The sequence below is a fragment of the Tachypleus tridentatus genome, chromosome 13, assembly GCF_004210375.1.
Source record: "Tachypleus tridentatus isolate NWPU-2018 chromosome 13, ASM421037v1, whole genome shotgun sequence".
NCBI classification, from domain to species: Eukaryota; Metazoa; Arthropoda; class Merostomata; order Xiphosura; family Limulidae; genus Tachypleus; species Tachypleus tridentatus.
The window spans coordinates 147,277,962-147,295,453 of NC_134837.1; the positions used below are offsets into that span (position 1 = coordinate 147,277,962).

The window sequence follows — 17,492 nt, forward strand, 5'->3', positions numbered from 1 at the left end:
TTTTTATTTACAAAACTTCAGGAGTAATATGCTAATTATAACTTTATAATATTAACACTTTTATGGACCAATACAACATAATGGAAGTTAGAGGAAAAATAGATACCCTATCTTTTAGTTATTCTTGCCAAGTAGCTTCATGCTATCTTCCACCTGTTGAAAGATAGTCATGTATCACCAACATAAAAATTTTGATTAACAAAAATTAAGTATATTTAAGTCTTTTTCCTTTGTTTCAAATGGTAAAATGATATTTTTGTCTAACTTGCATGGTTGTAGTAAATTGTTGTATAATTTGCATAGTTTGGAAAATCCATAAAATTTATTTTATACAGAACTAGCTTCAGTGTATTTATACACTTTCAGTAGTTTCAGTTCATTCAATGATCACATAAAAAGCTAGTTACAGATTCAGATGTTTATTCAGTTCAAGCAGAAGATACATATTCACATACCTTAGCAACACAGAGGAAAAGTCTGTTTGCCTGGGGTGAAAGTATAATTTACCAGAAAGTTAAGCATAAAAGTTTGGTTAAATGTTTAGGTACATAAAACAGTTTATAATCTAAAATGATAAACACCCATTGGAATCCTAAATGAACTAAAGAAAAAGAAAAAAAGGTTTTCAAACAAAATCCTGAGTATTTTAGGGATCTTTGTGACCTAACTTACAAGTGCTGCTGGATGTGGCTGCCATTTACTACAAACATCAACTATAAAATAAGGTTATATCAAACTGAAAATTTTTCACTGCTGCAACTATTTTTATAATAGTAATATTAGATTGAAAATAATCATTTTGATGTTAAAAAAACAAGATTAAAAAACATTTTAACACAAAAATAATGTTTTGTGTTAACCATTTTAATAATTAAAAAAAACCTGCAAAACAGAACTGGCAATATGACTAGAAGTTAAAAGAAAAATTTGTATGAAGGAAAAATCAATAAAAGTTAACAATAACAAAGTATCTAGTTTATTTTGGTTTAGACTTAGCAAGTTTTATTCATAAATTACTAAAATTTATCAAAACTAAAATTGAATCTATAATTTTTGGATATTTCAAAAATAAATTTTACCACAGTTTTTAAATATATATATTTAAAACTATATCAAACAACACTAAAAAAATTACAAATAATCATAAACTATCCAATTTCCTTTGGTTCAAACACAAGTTTTGTTATAAAAATGTATTATTTTCAAAATGAGACCCAAAACTCGAGGGCTTTGAAATAGTTAACTATTCTTCATCAAGATGAATAGTTAACTATTTGAATATGCTTAAGTTTTGGGTTTTATTTTAAGAACATTACAACTTTTGTAGGTGATCCTGAATCTAAAATGTATTAATATTTTTGAGACTATTCAATAAACAGTATTGAGCCTTGTGGATATTTGCATCAAGTTACTAAAAAAATTCACCTATACTTAATATTTTTCCACATAATAAAATTACATATTTGCCTTTATACCATATATCAATACTTCTGCCTCCAAATATGTATGATATATATACAAAAGTATTTATAGTTTTTCATTGCAAGGATTGTCACATTTCAAGAATTAGTTGTATCCAATAATTTGTCTAAAATCTTGAATATATCATTAAATGTAAAGAAATAATGACCCATCAGATTTACCAAATCAGTTTAAGTTTAACATTTTAAACAATAATTTTCTGATAGAAATTTTCTTTTTTGAATAAAACCTTTAAAACACTCATTTGTTAACTATGATAATAATAATGGATGCTGAATTTTTAGATGTAAGCATATATAAGCCTTTGAATGTTAAAGTATAGTGAGGCCAAACCATGTCAAATACTGTAATTTCTAAGTTAGTGGTAAATACATGAAACATTTGTAACTTTATTTTACATAGTTTCTACAATATTATCAAAATTACCTGCAGAGAAAATATTATGAAAGTTATTAATTAATACAGTTTATTCTTAAAATATGTATGGCTGTTGCATTTTTTTAAAACTGATTACTAGAATATATATTGCAGATACTGTGCATTTTAAACATTCTTCACCTTAACATGAGAATCTGATAAAAATGATATTCCCAGGCATTAAATAATGAAAGCCTAGAAAAAACATAGTATTTAAAACGTGTGTGTACTCCTGTTGAATAAAACCACTCTTTAAAAGGATTTTGAAACTGTACCTTGTGGCAATATAACCACAATAATAGATTTTAAGCATGATCAAAATATTTTGGAAGAGAACTACAAAATAGCTTTAAGCTACAAGAATTTGCTGTGAGAATTATTCACTTGTAAGTAATGCCAAAAGTATAAACAGTAAGGAAGAAATAGCTTCTGTTTAACACTGATTGAAAAAAAAAAAAAATTATATTCATCAATAACACCACTAGAAGCTGCTAAATTGTTTTTGGTCACATACAATATTTAGCTATCCAAAAAAGTCTAAATGAAACAATTTACATTAACTTGATATATTTTATAAAATGTATACTTTACAGCTGTAAAAGTAAAAATAAATAAATTTGAATTTAACCTGTAATATTTAAACCATCAGCAACAATAATCATCATACATGTATATAAATACACACAAACAAAGGAAATGTGCATCTTGTTCTCTGAAGGAAAAGGATATGCCATTTACTTCAGTTAACTAACAGAATGATAGCAACAATGTTTGAAGTTCTCTACTATAAATAAACTCCTAAATTTAAATACAACTTTTCTACAATTAAGTGTTTTAATTTACTTGTATAATGTTGTTATATCTTATTCTTCCTTATTTTTGTTGTTTTAATGGACTTCATCCTTTTACTATTTTAATTGCTGTTTAGAAAATGTTGTAGTTTAGAATTCAGAATGTGTTTGTACACGTTTTACCTTCTCCAATGTATCTTGCTGTAGATGAAAAAAAATATGTATATTCCAAAACATTGAATAATTAAATATTTGTTACCATGCACACACACAAACAAATATTCATCACCAATAAAATGGGATTAGCATAAATGCAAAAAGAAAAACATTAACAAAATATATTTTAAATGTACATTATATAGTGTTCATGCAAGTAAATAAATAAATAAGGAAATTCTAAGATAAAACTAATACTATAATTCAACACCTAACACATACTCATAGCTATGTTGGATGATTGTTTCTGTAACAGAACACTACTTCAATATTTGTCAAATGTTGGCCAAAACATTTGTCTGATGACCATTTTTATTTTGAATTCAAATTAAGCTTTTCTCAGAAACATACAATTTTCTTAATCATATGCATGTTCAACAATACTTATTTTCTCTTCAAAAAATAAAAACTAATTCTATTTCATAATGTTGAAAAACTTGAATTTGAGGTGCATTATTTTTCATATTTTCTGTTAAAAATTAAAAACCAATAATTGCATTTTATTTATGCAAGATTTTAACACAATAAATATGAAAAAAATGTTTATAATTGTACAAGACAGTAATAGTTTTAAAATATAATTTCATACCAATAACAATATACGTGCATTTTAAGTAGTGCATTTAAATACAATACTGAAAAAATGTACACTACATTTATACCACTATTTCACAAAATAAAATTACACCAAAGGAATAACACTAATAAACTCTAGCAGAGAACATTTATAATGACAATAAATAAATAATACATACCAGTACTTGTTTTGTGATTATTTTGATTCTACAAGAGTTTCACATTACTTTATAATATAAGTAAGCTAATACATTTGATATTAAACCATCACATCTTTCACTTACAATAAAACTATTTAATACATATTCATTTTACCATTTAGTACAATGTGTATTCATTTCTAAAACTGCAACATGCAAAGCAAATTTGTTTTACACAAAACAGATTAAGTAAGAAGTATTCCTTTTCACAATAAAAGCTATAATCTGCTGAAAGATTACATAAAACATAAAAGTACAGAATACTTGACTTAAAACTCTTGGAAAGTTCAAAATTTGTGACTTTCTATGCTGCATCTGAAAAGTACAAAATGCATTAAAAATAAACGTTATTTGGACCAAATGATTTCTAAGTATTATGCTATACACATACATTTGATATATAAAAAACTGATTTTTTCATTAACAGTTTTTATAAACACCTTGTCTGCATGTGGATGATGCTGAATTTGGGGTATTAGGTAAGCTATGGAGGGTGTCACAGTTTATGGTATTTGAATTAGAATGAAGAAACATTGTAAACTGATAAGAAACTTAATCTCTTATGAAAGAATATATTTTACTGTCAAAATCACTCATCTTTCAATATTCAACTACAAAGGTGGAGTTTAGGGGGTTGGGAAGTGTGTTCATTTGGCTACAAACTTTGTATATAATCATCAAAACATAGTAACATGTATTCAAAGACTTATTTTTTAAATTCAGAACCTTTTTACTAATGAAGTTTACATCTGGTAGATTTGACAGATATAGGATTTTGTTTTGCTTCGAATTTATCAAGTTTATTCCTAACTTATCATGTAAGGCAGTGGTTTGGCACACTAATAACCAATACCACAATATCAAATTTACTATTTAATTTTAAAGTGAAATTATATCCCTACTGCTACAGGTCAAAAGCCTTTTGGATGCAAGTTTGTCGACATGCATTCAAAATTTTATTAAACTACTATTTTATGTCAACAGGTTTAGTATCAAACTGGAGATTATGATTTATATTTAATATTACACATTATTCAGTTTCTTACTTAAAAAGTAAATATAAAAAAAAAAGTTAAATATTGATGATTCTATGCCATGTAGTATGTTTAATACAATACTGATTCAGATTAGATGTTTGTAATATTACAATACAAAGTCAATGGTTTTGTACAAATTAGGAACAATTTATAAACATTAAAAACTAATTAAGTACCTCATGACTTTTCTATTTGCTGAGATATTACTTGTACTGAATCAAACAGTGGCTTTGCTCACCTCTTTCCATTTTAGTAAACAGTCCCTTATATACACTTTTAAATATAGCAGATAAATAACCAATCAAAAACTCAGATTGTTTCCTTGTGACTTTTTCAGTAATTAAGGTGTTTGAACACCATCTTGTTATTTTGAAACAATACTTCAAGGAAGTAGGTTGTGTCTTTAGTCTGCTCAAAATTTAATATTTTTTTTTTAGACTGAAGTACACATTAGTTACTCAACTTGATAAATTAAGGGAATTCCTTGGTATTCATATCGCAATCTATGAATTTTTGGTTATTCAGATGTATACAATTTCATTTCACATAATCCACGTGAAAAATTTAAGGCTTAGCAAGTTATGTGAAGCAGCAACCAAGTACACAAGTCATAACAAGAGATAATTGTTTGTTTTATTTCTTTATGTCCTGTTATGCAATATATAACAGAGATGCGACTATTTTAGTTCACTAAAACATAGTCAAGACAGGCCACCTTGTAAAGACTAAAAAGTCAGTTTTGTATTATTGGATGTGGAACTTCAGTGCACATGTGCTACATCTCTAACTTCTGTTATTAGCTAGTCACAACAGGAAGGTTAATACAATAAAAATATATATAAATGTATAATGTTATAGACTTAAATTATTGACACAACATTTGTGTTTTGTTATAATTTGTAGTGATTCTAGTATGAAAAAAGCATATTTTATTTCCTACTTTTTATGGTGGTTATGAGGCCATTCAAATTAACAGAACCTTTATAGTTAGGATAAAGAAAATAAAGCTTTAATAAAAACAAATGTCTGAAATTTATTCAGGTTTTAGAGATTACACAAATAATATGAGATTTTGGGATGAACAGTTTTTAATCATGACACTTCTCACAAGGACTAACAAAACAGATTCAATATTCTCATAAACAAATTTTTAGTAGAAATATTTCATTAAAAAATCTGAATTTTTGTGGTTTTATACATCATACCTAGCCTTTTATGAAAGAGTTAAATATTTGTTTTTACATATTGTTGACCATAATTCATCTGCTTTTCATAGACATATTTATACTGGTCTTGACAATTTCATACCTGAATCCTTTAAATATAATATTGTTTGTTCTAATGAGATGTGAAAGTGTAACTAATATTCATTAAAAGAATTATTTCTGACTATTATAACCTATAAACTGAATTTAATAGATAGTTCAATTAATCTTCTACTGAAAACTTAATACATATTTAATCTGTCTACTACTGTGAGAATGAAAAAAAACAACATCAGTACCACACCATCCAGTCAAGAAAGATAACGCAACTTTAGAAATGGTAAACACAATAGAAGAGAAAAATTACTGGTATTTAATTGAAACAACAATTATGCAACACTGAAGCTAAACACCCAGATCAGAGATATTTAAAGTTTAAGATTAGTTATAAATCTGAGATAACTAAGAACTAGATGAAAGGTAACCAGTGAATAGTCTTGCTGTCCATGTGGTTATCTTAAGCAAATAATAGGATTAACTCTCATAATTATACCCTCAAAGCTGAAAGTATTAACTGATCAGTGGCATATTGTGACTCCAAAAATTATATTATCCACAGCTCAGCATGCTTGCTATTCACTAGACTACACTCAAACTTGACATAGAAATAAAATGCACTTAGATACTGTTGAACATTGTTTATTTTGAGTGCACTATTTAGAAAAATAATTTGTGACTCGTAGCTAAAACGTAATGTAAAATACAGTCAAATGAATCAACACAACAGGAATCACACAAAAGATATTCTCATTTTAATAGAAAGTTATATTTTACACACTAATGTATCTTAAAGTAACATGCAAGTATGTTAATCAATACCTTCAAACTGATATTCATTGTATCAAATATGTTGTATGTTGTTGAATACAAATCTTATTCACCAATATCTAAAAATAACCAAAATTCATTTCTCACCTTACAAGAAGAGTAATCCAAAACAGTATTTTAAGCTACAGGTTCATACTTTGCCTTGTTGACATTCTTAGCTAAACAGCAAGCTAGCAAGACTCCTAAGAGCTATAGTAAAGAAACACAAATTATAAAGTTATTTTTCTCTGTGAAATAGCCTTTATTTCAAATAACAAATGCTTTATTTTACTCTATTTCATGCACACAATTTCATATATTTACTTTGAAATGTAGAAACGTTATGTACAGTACAGTGCAAAAGTGTTAGGACAAAAGAATATATTGTATTTCTTTCCATTTTATAGGGCTAATTCTTCCATGCCATTGCAGAATGTAAATTTCAACACTATAGTAATGCTTCACTGATTTCTGTTGACAATTGAATGATAATACAGGGTGAGAATAATTATTCTTTAGAGTTCCCATATACTTGTACCAAGGGCATATCATAAGGATTCTGTTTGAAAGAACATACTGATCAAACTTTGGGTTTCAAATTAATGTCATTGTACCCCATGCAGTGTCTTAACTATACAAAAAACTAGCAAGGAGCTAGCTTATGGAAGCAAAATATACTAGAATAAATCAATTTAATAGCACTCCACAAATAAATCTTGATTAAAACAATGTTTTATTGTCATGCCACAGCTCAAAAAGTGTAAATAATTATCGCTTGTGTTTATTTGACATGTAAGGATAAAGACACGTGTATAATCAATTATGCGAGTACCTAATCAGGAAATCTATGGAATATTAGATTGGGGGCTGCCAAACATTTCTTTGGATGCTTTCAGTCACCTGCATTATTTCACATAATGGTAATAGTATTAAAAACAAACAAATCAATCTTAAGACGAATTGTTACGTATTATTCAATAAAATTAGTTTTACTACATAGTTCTGCAAGGTTAGACAGTTTAGTGATTCTTTACATGGCAATGTTAAATTAAAGTTACTAAAATTACTTTAAAAACAAATATACTAGAGCTCAAATTAAGCAAGATTAATTTGAAACTATTTACCCATTTATGTACATTTTCATATTTCCAATAAACTTGCCAATCTGTACTAAAGTACAGATGTATCATATGCCTATTACAGTCATTTTTATTTGTTAAAATAGAAATTTCACAGTAACAAGACTGTTTTGTACTAAAGTAACTGGTATAACATGAAACAATGATGAAACCAAAATGAGGAAAAACAATTATTAATTTCAACAACCTGTCATAACCACAGTAATTTTCTATAAATATAACAGAAGTACAAAGTTACCATTTTTCAGCATTGCTGTACAGATTTTCAAATTTGTCTCATATTTTGGCTGTGTATGAAGATTTATCCCAAACAAGTTTGACTATTAGTGTATGCCACTTTTAGGCATATATCAAGATGTAAAAATTATGTGAAAGAGAGGTTATCCTAAAAATACCACTCAAGCAATTTATAAGTCCTATTATAAAGATGAGTGAATATTATGTTATAAAACAAAGAATAATAACATGGAATCATAAATTTGTTTTAGTGGCTTTGAAATACAACACTAAAAAAATGAAAAAATTACAAAGGGAAAACTGTTGCAGTGAAGGGTTAATTGCATCAATGTACATTCTTGTGTAAAAATAAATTCAACATCATGAACAAATAACTACAAATATGTGGAATGTCTATAGTATGAGTAAATATGTCATAAATGAAATACTTTTATTTTTTCAGTTTATTTTAGATGGGTGGACAATTTGTATCTAATTTTATTCTGCCTGTTATGTCTGCTAATAGACTACAATCAGAGACATCACATATTTCTATCATACTGTGCACCTTAATCACATGTAAACCACAAAAGAAATTTTAACCCCTTCTATGTCAAGCAAATATTTAAAAATATGGTGCAAAATGACTTATCCAAAATAACTTGGGGAAATATTTTTTGAAATATGGAGTTGTCTCAGGAAATAAAGTGTTTTACTTTTTAGTTTATAGCACTTGTTTTTTGTTTTTTTTAATTAGGTATAGTTATTGGATTCCAGTTGTTGCAACTTCACATTCTGCTATAGGTAGCTGTGTTTACAAAAATATATTACTTCTACAACAAATTGCTAAATATTAATAGCAAAATATAAAAGGTACAATTATATTGATATGCATTACAGCATAATGCAATTTATCAATTAAGAAATAAGCTTGGCAATGACAACTGACAAGAAAACCTAAACTTAAAATGTTTAGAGCTGGTTGATAAATTGCCACAACCATGAAAATTTCCCTAAGTAAAGCCTAATGCAAATTACTTCAAAAATGAGCATGAAAATTTCAAATTTACAATATTTTTTACACCATTTGAAAGCATATGTCATTTTCAATAATGAATCTTCTTGTAAGAAGTAATTTTGATATAAAACAAATATTACATCTTGCATCATATAAAACTCTTACCCATTTAGACAAAAGAAACCTAACAACAACAATGTAAGGGATAAGTAAATTTAATCTTCTAATATTTAACCCTATGTGCTTGGGGCATTATTTACTGCATATCACAAGGTTTTAGTCGCTTATAATCAAAATTTTTTATATCCCCACCTTTTTTTTATGTTATGCCAATTTGTATATCATAAAATTGAAGTTAATAATCCATATTTCCTAAATTTTCCCTAATCTGAAAAAGGTAACATTTCCTAACAGCAACCCATTTTTCTACTTTATTCATCACTCCTCCAATAAGTTAGAAATTTAATGCAACTAGGCTATCTGTGCTAAACAACCTGTAAAAAGTTAAAAATAAAGTAATTATTAATATTTGAAAAAAGAAATGTTAAAACAGTCTAATTTTTTATTTAAAAAATTAAATAGTATTAGAAATGTCAATGGCCTTCAAAAAACAAAACAAAAAACACCTTTGTAAGGTGTACAGTGTCACCATTGCCAAGGACACTGTCCAGTGTCAGGGTTAAAAATGTGGATAAAACATGTCTAAAATGGTGCTGTCATTCAGAGTTGTACTGACTGCATGATAGTAAAATGTGGGCTAATGTGACTTGTATATGACAGACTACACATTAGTGCTTCAGTCTCAGATAAAAGAAAACTGACCAATACTTAGTCTTGATCCTTATGAAAACAAGATGGCCACAGTCCAATAGAGGGTTTTATCTGGAAAAACTTGCTATCACATTTCTCACTCCAAGTCCATTGTCAAATGGTGCAGAGCCTTGAATACAGGACTATAGTTGATATTCGAAACAGGTACAGCAGTGATAACACCAGAGCAGACAGACTTATCTGTGGTGTCACCAAGCTCATTCCTGTGAATACCAATGTGGCCTGGTATCTAGAAGAACTGGATAGAAGTAGTTGTTAAAGATAAATGGTCCAGTCTGTTTTGAATATTGGCAAGAACATAGTGAGAACTAATGTGAAGCAATTCCAGGGCCAGTAGAGAGCTAAAGGAGTTGGTGTAAATAGTACAATTTGAGTACTGCTTAGTTTCTATATGATCCAGGACAAGGAAAATGGCATAGAGTTCAGCAGTGAACACAAACTATACAGAGGATTTTGTGTGCAACCACTGAACCACAACAAACCACAGAGTCACCTGATTTTGAACCATTCATATAAATGGAAATAGAAGGATGATTCGAAAGATGTTCAGCAAATAAAAGACAATACTTCCAATTGGGATAATCCAGTAAGGTCACACTTAGGAATGGTAATAATCCATGGTTGGATGGGCTAATCAATGAATACAGAAATACCCAATTCATCCAACTGCTCAGGGATACACAGGCCGAATGGAACAATTGAAGATCATCTGCTCCAAACAAGCATGGCTAACTATGGAAGAAAAACAACCCCAGGTGGGATGCTGTGGTGAGGATCAAAGTTTTGAAGCATACATTAGAGACAGTTGCAAACAGCAGGTATAGAAAAGGTTCATGAGACCATACAAACTCTACACAAGGGAAGTACAAAATGCTCCCATGCAAAGCTGAAGCCCCCGATGATGAACAGGGTACAGCATCTTCAAGCTGAGGTCCTGGCAAAGCTACAGACCAGAGACCTATAGTCTAGTTTCAAACAAATGAGAGCATGACGTATCTTTAGCATAGAACACTGATCCACTCCCCAAGAGGTGGAAAAGAGGACACAGAGGGTGTTCAATGCCCTTGTACACATGACTCATAGCTGCTTGATGTGTGGTATAAAGGTCAGCTTATGGTCAAAGATAAGCCCCAAGAACTATGCCTCAGGGACCATGGGAAGCACAACTTCACTGACATGGAGTTCAGGGCTAGAGCAAAAGTTTGTGCAAATGGTTTAAGAGAGAAAAGTTAAAACCATTTGCTGTGGCCCACTTAAGTAAATGATTGAGGGCAGTCTGTAGTTGCCCCTCCATAAATCTCATGTTCGATGACCAATACAAGATGGGAAAGTTGTCGACAGTATTTGCAACAGTAGGGAGTTGTCCAGTGATGGCATTAACCTTTATACTGAAAAGTGCAACATTCAAGAGGGACTCCAAGTTCATGTATGAAAGAGCAGGAAAGTGTCAAACCCATATGAACTTTGAATTCCTTGCCCTTTAAAAACTTTAATAAAAATGGGCAAATAACCATGCAACCCATATAAGTGGAGCTCTTGCAAAATGCCATATCTCCATGTAGTATCATAAACCTTCAAGGTTAAAGAATACTGACACAAGATTTTGCTTGAGAAAGGCTTCTCTGATCAATGTTTCAAGTTGAATCAGATGGTCCTCTGTGGAGTGCTGTCATTAGAACTCACACTGAATAAGTGAGAGGAAGTTGTTTGATTCGAGGAAACAAACAAGCATTAACCACCCTCTTGGAGGTCTTACAGGTACAGTTCATTAAAGCAACTGAACAGTAGTTTGAAGGAATCTTGGGATCCTTCCCAGGTTTAGAGAAAGGTAGGACAATATCCTGGCACCACACTTCAGGAAAAACATTCTCCTTCCAGATCCAGTAAAAACAACTAGAATAATAGCAAGAGAAGCAGGAGAAATGGCACAGCATCTCATAGTGTATATCATCACATCCAACTGATGTACTGCCAGACTGATGAAAAGCCAGCTAAAGTTCCACCAGTGTAAAGGGGAAATTATATTCAGAGATGATTGGCTCAAAAGGAAAGGTGATCACTCTGCCTGAGTCTCGAAGGCTAAGAAGGTGGAGGATGGAGCAGAAGTGCTAGATATCCAGCAAAAGCTTTAACCGAGAGTACCAGTGATGCTCTTGGCATAAGCAACTTATGGCCATCAGAGATGAAAACTGAAAGCAGGACAGAATTATATTACTCACCTTCAGAATCTTGTCCCATATTACTTTGGAACTGGTGGCAGAAGAGATGCTAGCTGTCAATTTAATGCAAGATTATTTCTGGCTTTGACATCTTACCTGCTGAAAAGTGATGCAGTTCAAAAGTGTGGGATACCTACCAGGCCCATTTTTTGAGCCTTCTGTGCCATGTGACAGACGAGATTCCACCATGGACAAGGATGCAGTGGAAGAAAACGTGGAGGTTTTAGGAATACACTGAGCAGCTGCCTGGACAATACAGTCAGTCACTGCTGCCACACAGTCATCTATTGATGGCTTACAGACAACAGCAGGATCAAGTTCAGAGAGAGCAGTGAAAGAGGACCAGATCTACCTGGGCACAATAGTCAGGTGGTATCAACCACAGTTAGTCTCCCTTAAAATGATCACTGCCCCAAGGGTTTCTGTCAACCCTCCATAAAAAAAATGGGAGAATAGTGAAGGGGAGCCAACAGTGATCAATAGCAGTGAAAAACTGACCAGGTGCATGAAAATAAATATAAATACCAATAGTGAAGAGAGAAATGGCTGTGATCTGAAAGCATACATTTTATGGAGCAACCTCTCCCATCAATATCAGCACATCCCCAGAGTGGATTATGTCTATTAAAGTCCCCCAGGATTAAAAAAGATAGGTGGCAAATGTTTAACAAGAGAATCAAGGTCTGACTGATCATAGGTTTCTCCAGGAAACAGAGAGAACAAACAGTGATGGTATGATCCAAGGGAGTATCAAGTTGCAAAGACAGGGTGGGCATATGTTGATTGGCCAGCAGTGCCATCGCTCCGTGCACTCGTCCATCACACAATCTGTACAAAGAAAACTGCCAAAAGGTGACTGTATCAGCGGGTTTCTGATATGTTTCCTGTAAGGAAAGACACAGGATTAATCAGTGCTTTGATATCATTCAGATTAAAATGTAAACCTCAATAGGTTCATTGTATCAAAGTGGCCATTTGTACTTATGTATAGATAAATTGGGTGAAGAGTCCTTCTGTTTTCTACCACATTTTTTTTTTTATTTATTTGAAGAAGGTCTGTTAAACTCCTTGGATCCTGCCTGGGATCGACTGGGCAGGCCTATGTCATTGGAAGAAGATTCCAGCAACTGAGGGCATGAACGAATGATTGTTCTGCATCTTGGGGCCAGAGAAGATGGAGCTGAGGAAATGGCCAAACCTGAAACCAAAGGAAGTGGATCCAGTTATCTGCTGGAAGGAATGGCAGCAAAAGAGATGGGTGTTGACATTGATTCAATTTTCTTAACCATGGAGGGCAAAAGACTTTTCATATGGTTTGAGAACAATTCTTTCTCAAAGAATCCATCTGCTCTCCCACTGTAGCAAGGAGTGGAGATACTCTTCACTGCAGAAACTCCTTGGGTGGAGAAATTACCGAGTATCTCCGATTCAGGGGTTTCTTTAAATCCCTCTAAACAGTTGTTCCTCCTGACAAATTCAAAGTAGCATGGGGAGCAACCTCAATGGGTATATCCCAAATGGCTTTTGAATGCAAGAGGAGTTTACTGTGTTTAGGAGTGGATGTTTCCACCAATATGTCACCAGAATGAAACTTTTTAACTGACTCAGTAGAACCAGCAAGTCCCTTCTGAATAAAAAAGGGAGATATTTTTCAGAAATATTTGTCTGATACAGAATGTAATATCAAAAAATGAGGTACAGGTGTTGAAGTTAGAGATTTCTGTCCAAAATTTTCAAGACATGATCTGTTTTTTCGCTACTTTATTTAGATTTTGATCAGGGGGATCCATAATAAAGAAAAATGTTTCCATGCCCACTGACCCCACCCACCATGGAGCCCTACAAGGGGACACTACAATGCCAAAGAAATAAAATGCAGCAATGCTAAGGTTTTGTGAGCACTATACCCAAACACCAGCAAATACAATGTCCACAACACTTGTTGAAAACATCCAACACTGGTATGTGCTTGAATCTAGCCCAAATATACAATTGTCTGCTTTTTGCATGTTATTATTCTATGCTCTTTGGCATACTATGTAATTAGATAAAAAATAATTGTGTATTGCTACCATTAGTATCAAAAAGCAGGGTAACGTGTCAGACAGTTGAAAGCTTAAAAAAAGATTAGTATTTCTTGTTTATCATGTTTATTCTTTATTATCATAAAATTAAAGTGTAAAAATTGGGATCTCAGAGTTAGTAAAGGCTAGAATAAGTAAAATAATAACAATAATAATGTAATAAAAACATTTCACAAGGTACATGTGAGCAGCTCAGAGAAGCTTCAAGTAGGTCGTGGGTAATGTAATTCAATAGCATAACTAGTTGCATGCTCTTCAAGTTATTTACAACTTATAATGGCACAATTTGCAGTTAGATACAGTTGAAAGAACAATAAAGCAGTAAAGTTTAATTATAGAAAGATGAATACCATTACGAGTTTAAAACTTTAGGATAAACATATGTAGGTTTTATGTTACTGTATGAAGTCATTCTAGAAAGAAAAAGAGGATAATTTATATTTATTATTTCATTTCTTTTTGGTGGTTACAAGGTCAGTCAAACTTTGTATAGAGTTAGGGTAGAGAAAGTAATAAATCAAATATAGTTTTACTGAAACAAACATTTGAAATGTATATAGGAGGTTAAAGATTACACATACAAAATTCAAGATTTTAAGATGAAGTATTTTTAACCTTAATATTATTTTGGACACAAACTATTTAAAACAAATACTCAATACATTGATAGACAAGTTTTTCAGGTTATTAAAAATACTTCACTAAAAACATTTTTTGTATGTAAAAGGTCAAATTTTTACTGAAAGACTGCCAACTTTTGTCAAGACACACACTATATTAAAACTAGATTTATAAAGACTGAATGAGTAAAAGGAAGTCATATGGTCAGTCAAATTGACTGAGCCTATATTGAGATAGTTAATCAGTGATCTTAAACGAAAGCAAAACACTCAGCAGAAACAAAGTTTTCGAACACTTCCTTTTAATTTAAAATATGTATTTAGTGTCCATTAAACAAATATAATACATTAGCTTTCAATAAAATTTTGATGTCACTTAGTTAATAGGTTGTTGAAAAGTCTAGCACTCACCTGGAAACAAGCAATTGCAACAGCACCACCACCAATGATCTTCAAGTTTCCATTCACAAAGTTAACAACTTTTTCATAACAACCCTATATGATATAAAAGCAGCATTAATAGTAACAGAAGCAACCACAACTAATGAGTTTGTATAACAATGAAAAGAAAAATAGCAAAGACAATGTACATTCTATATAGCACATTCAAAGTCAGTACAAATTTAGGGATTTGTTTCAGCAAACTGTATTGGTGATTTACACAAAAAGCAAGTAATCAAACTTTGGTGAATAAATGGAAGTAGTAATAGATAATTCCACAATCATACAATGATAAAATACATTACAGCATGAAAATAACATGTACTGTTCAGTGTAAAAAAGGTTCCTTACACAAAGTGCTAATACACTGTACAACTTAATTACTTTTATCTAGCAATTTATCTGTGATGTATTGAAACACAAATATAACATCTATTTTCCATTACTCAAAATTGAGGAAAGTAGTGCTATCTAATAAGAACAAATATTTCACTTGACAGTTTGACACTTAATTGAATAGTTATATACAGATGCTTTTTACTTTAAAACCTTTACACAGTGGTATTTAACAAACAGTTTTGAATAACTTGACACATGATTACCAGGTAAAGTATTTAAAGGATGTACATGCACTTTGATTACAAATTAAACCTCAGTATAGACTTCACATAAACTTATTCAGAGAAAAAAGTGTGCTCAGACACACACATTAGTTTTATGATTCATTTTTCATGAAACAAGTCGTCCATACCTTTTAATGTATTACATCCCACTAGAATAATCTTCCCATACAAAGGTATATAATGTATCAATATACTTCAGACAAATTACGATATTTATCCCCTTGAACATTAAAAGCCCATTCTTGATGAAGTAAAAGACACGTCAGAAATGGGAGAATAGGATGAGCAGTTTGTCTAAAGATGAGTATACATGAAATATTTTGTTAGATAAGGAAAAAATTACCTTCAGAAAGGCTTCTTAGACCATTAAATAACTAGGATCTGAGAATACAGTGAGAAAAAGGAAATCTCACAGTGTGTGTCACCCAGTGAGGAGAGGATCTAGTAAGAGAATCGCTTGGTAGGAAACCACATTCATCTCATGCATTATATACTCCTTACCCACACAAGTGGTGGTGACTGAAAGTACAGTCAAAGGTTGGTTGGTTGGTTGATTTAGTGTTTTATGGCACAAAGCAGCTAGGCTATCTGCACCAAACATCAAGTAAAAAGGTAAAAGATAAAAGTAAATGTAGTAAAATTCATAAAAGGAAATGAATGCAAAACAAAACAGCATTAAAAAACATAAATAGCATAAAACCAATGTTGACATCCAGTCTACAATGTCAAGAGAGAAACTATAGTAAGAGAAGTTGCAAAGGACTTTCTGTAGCATAATGCTAATTATCACAACCTGCCAGGAAGACTAACAGGTAAGTACGAGAACCACCGTCAGTCACCTGAAGTTGGCCTTTCCAGTCCTGGTTCTGGGTTACGTCATTATGGCCATTTTCAAAAAGTAAAGTAATAAAAGTTTTAAAAGACATACAGCAAAATTGTAATAATGACTCGCCAAGATGACTAAAGGGTAGTTCAAACAGCAGTGTTGGTCACCTGAAGCTGGCCTTTCCTGGTGTCGAGTTATTTAATGTCGGCCATTTTCTACTTTTCAAATCGAACTAGAGAGATTGTGATTCTTAAAATGGAACCACATTAAAAAATGTTTAATGTATAAATTTAAAAACAGTTAAATGACATTAAAAATTCAATGGCCTTTAAAAAACTAAAAACTTTATCAAGGTGGACAGTGGACATTGTCTAATGTTACAGACAAACCTTGGGTCTGAACAGTGTTAAAATGGTGCCGTCGTTGGGAGTTGTAACGATGGCAAGAAAGTAAAATGTGGCTAATAGTGATCGGAGTATTACACAAACTACACACTGGTGCATCAGTTCCAGACAAAAGAAAATGAGTTAAAAATACTGACCAATGCATAGTATAGTTAGAACAACTTCCTCCTTCCGATCCTTATGGAAGAAAGACAGCCAAAGTCCAATATAGGGTTTTATTTGGAAAAACTTGTTTTTGCATTGCTCACTCCAAGTCGACTGTAAGCTGTCACGGAGCTGA

General features: G+C 31.4%; 1 protein-coding gene across 1 annotated transcript in view; it reads right to left on the bottom strand.

Annotated features, from left to right (window-relative positions):
- Positions 1-403: 403 nt before the first annotated feature.
- LOC143240297 (tetraspanin-6-like) overlaps positions 404-17,492 on the bottom strand; it is a 32,889-nt gene continuing 15,800 nt past the window's right edge. Inside the window, exons 5-7 of the mRNA XM_076482519.1 lie at positions 15,330-15,413; positions 6,900-7,001; positions 404-3,997 (exon numbers count right to left, since the gene is read on the bottom strand). Of these exons, the coding sequence (XP_076338634.1) occupies positions 6,930-7,001; positions 15,330-15,413 (156 nt within the window). The 3' untranslated portion in view covers positions 404-3,997; positions 6,900-6,929. The remainder of the gene's footprint in view (positions 3,998-6,899; positions 7,002-15,329; positions 15,414-17,492) is intronic.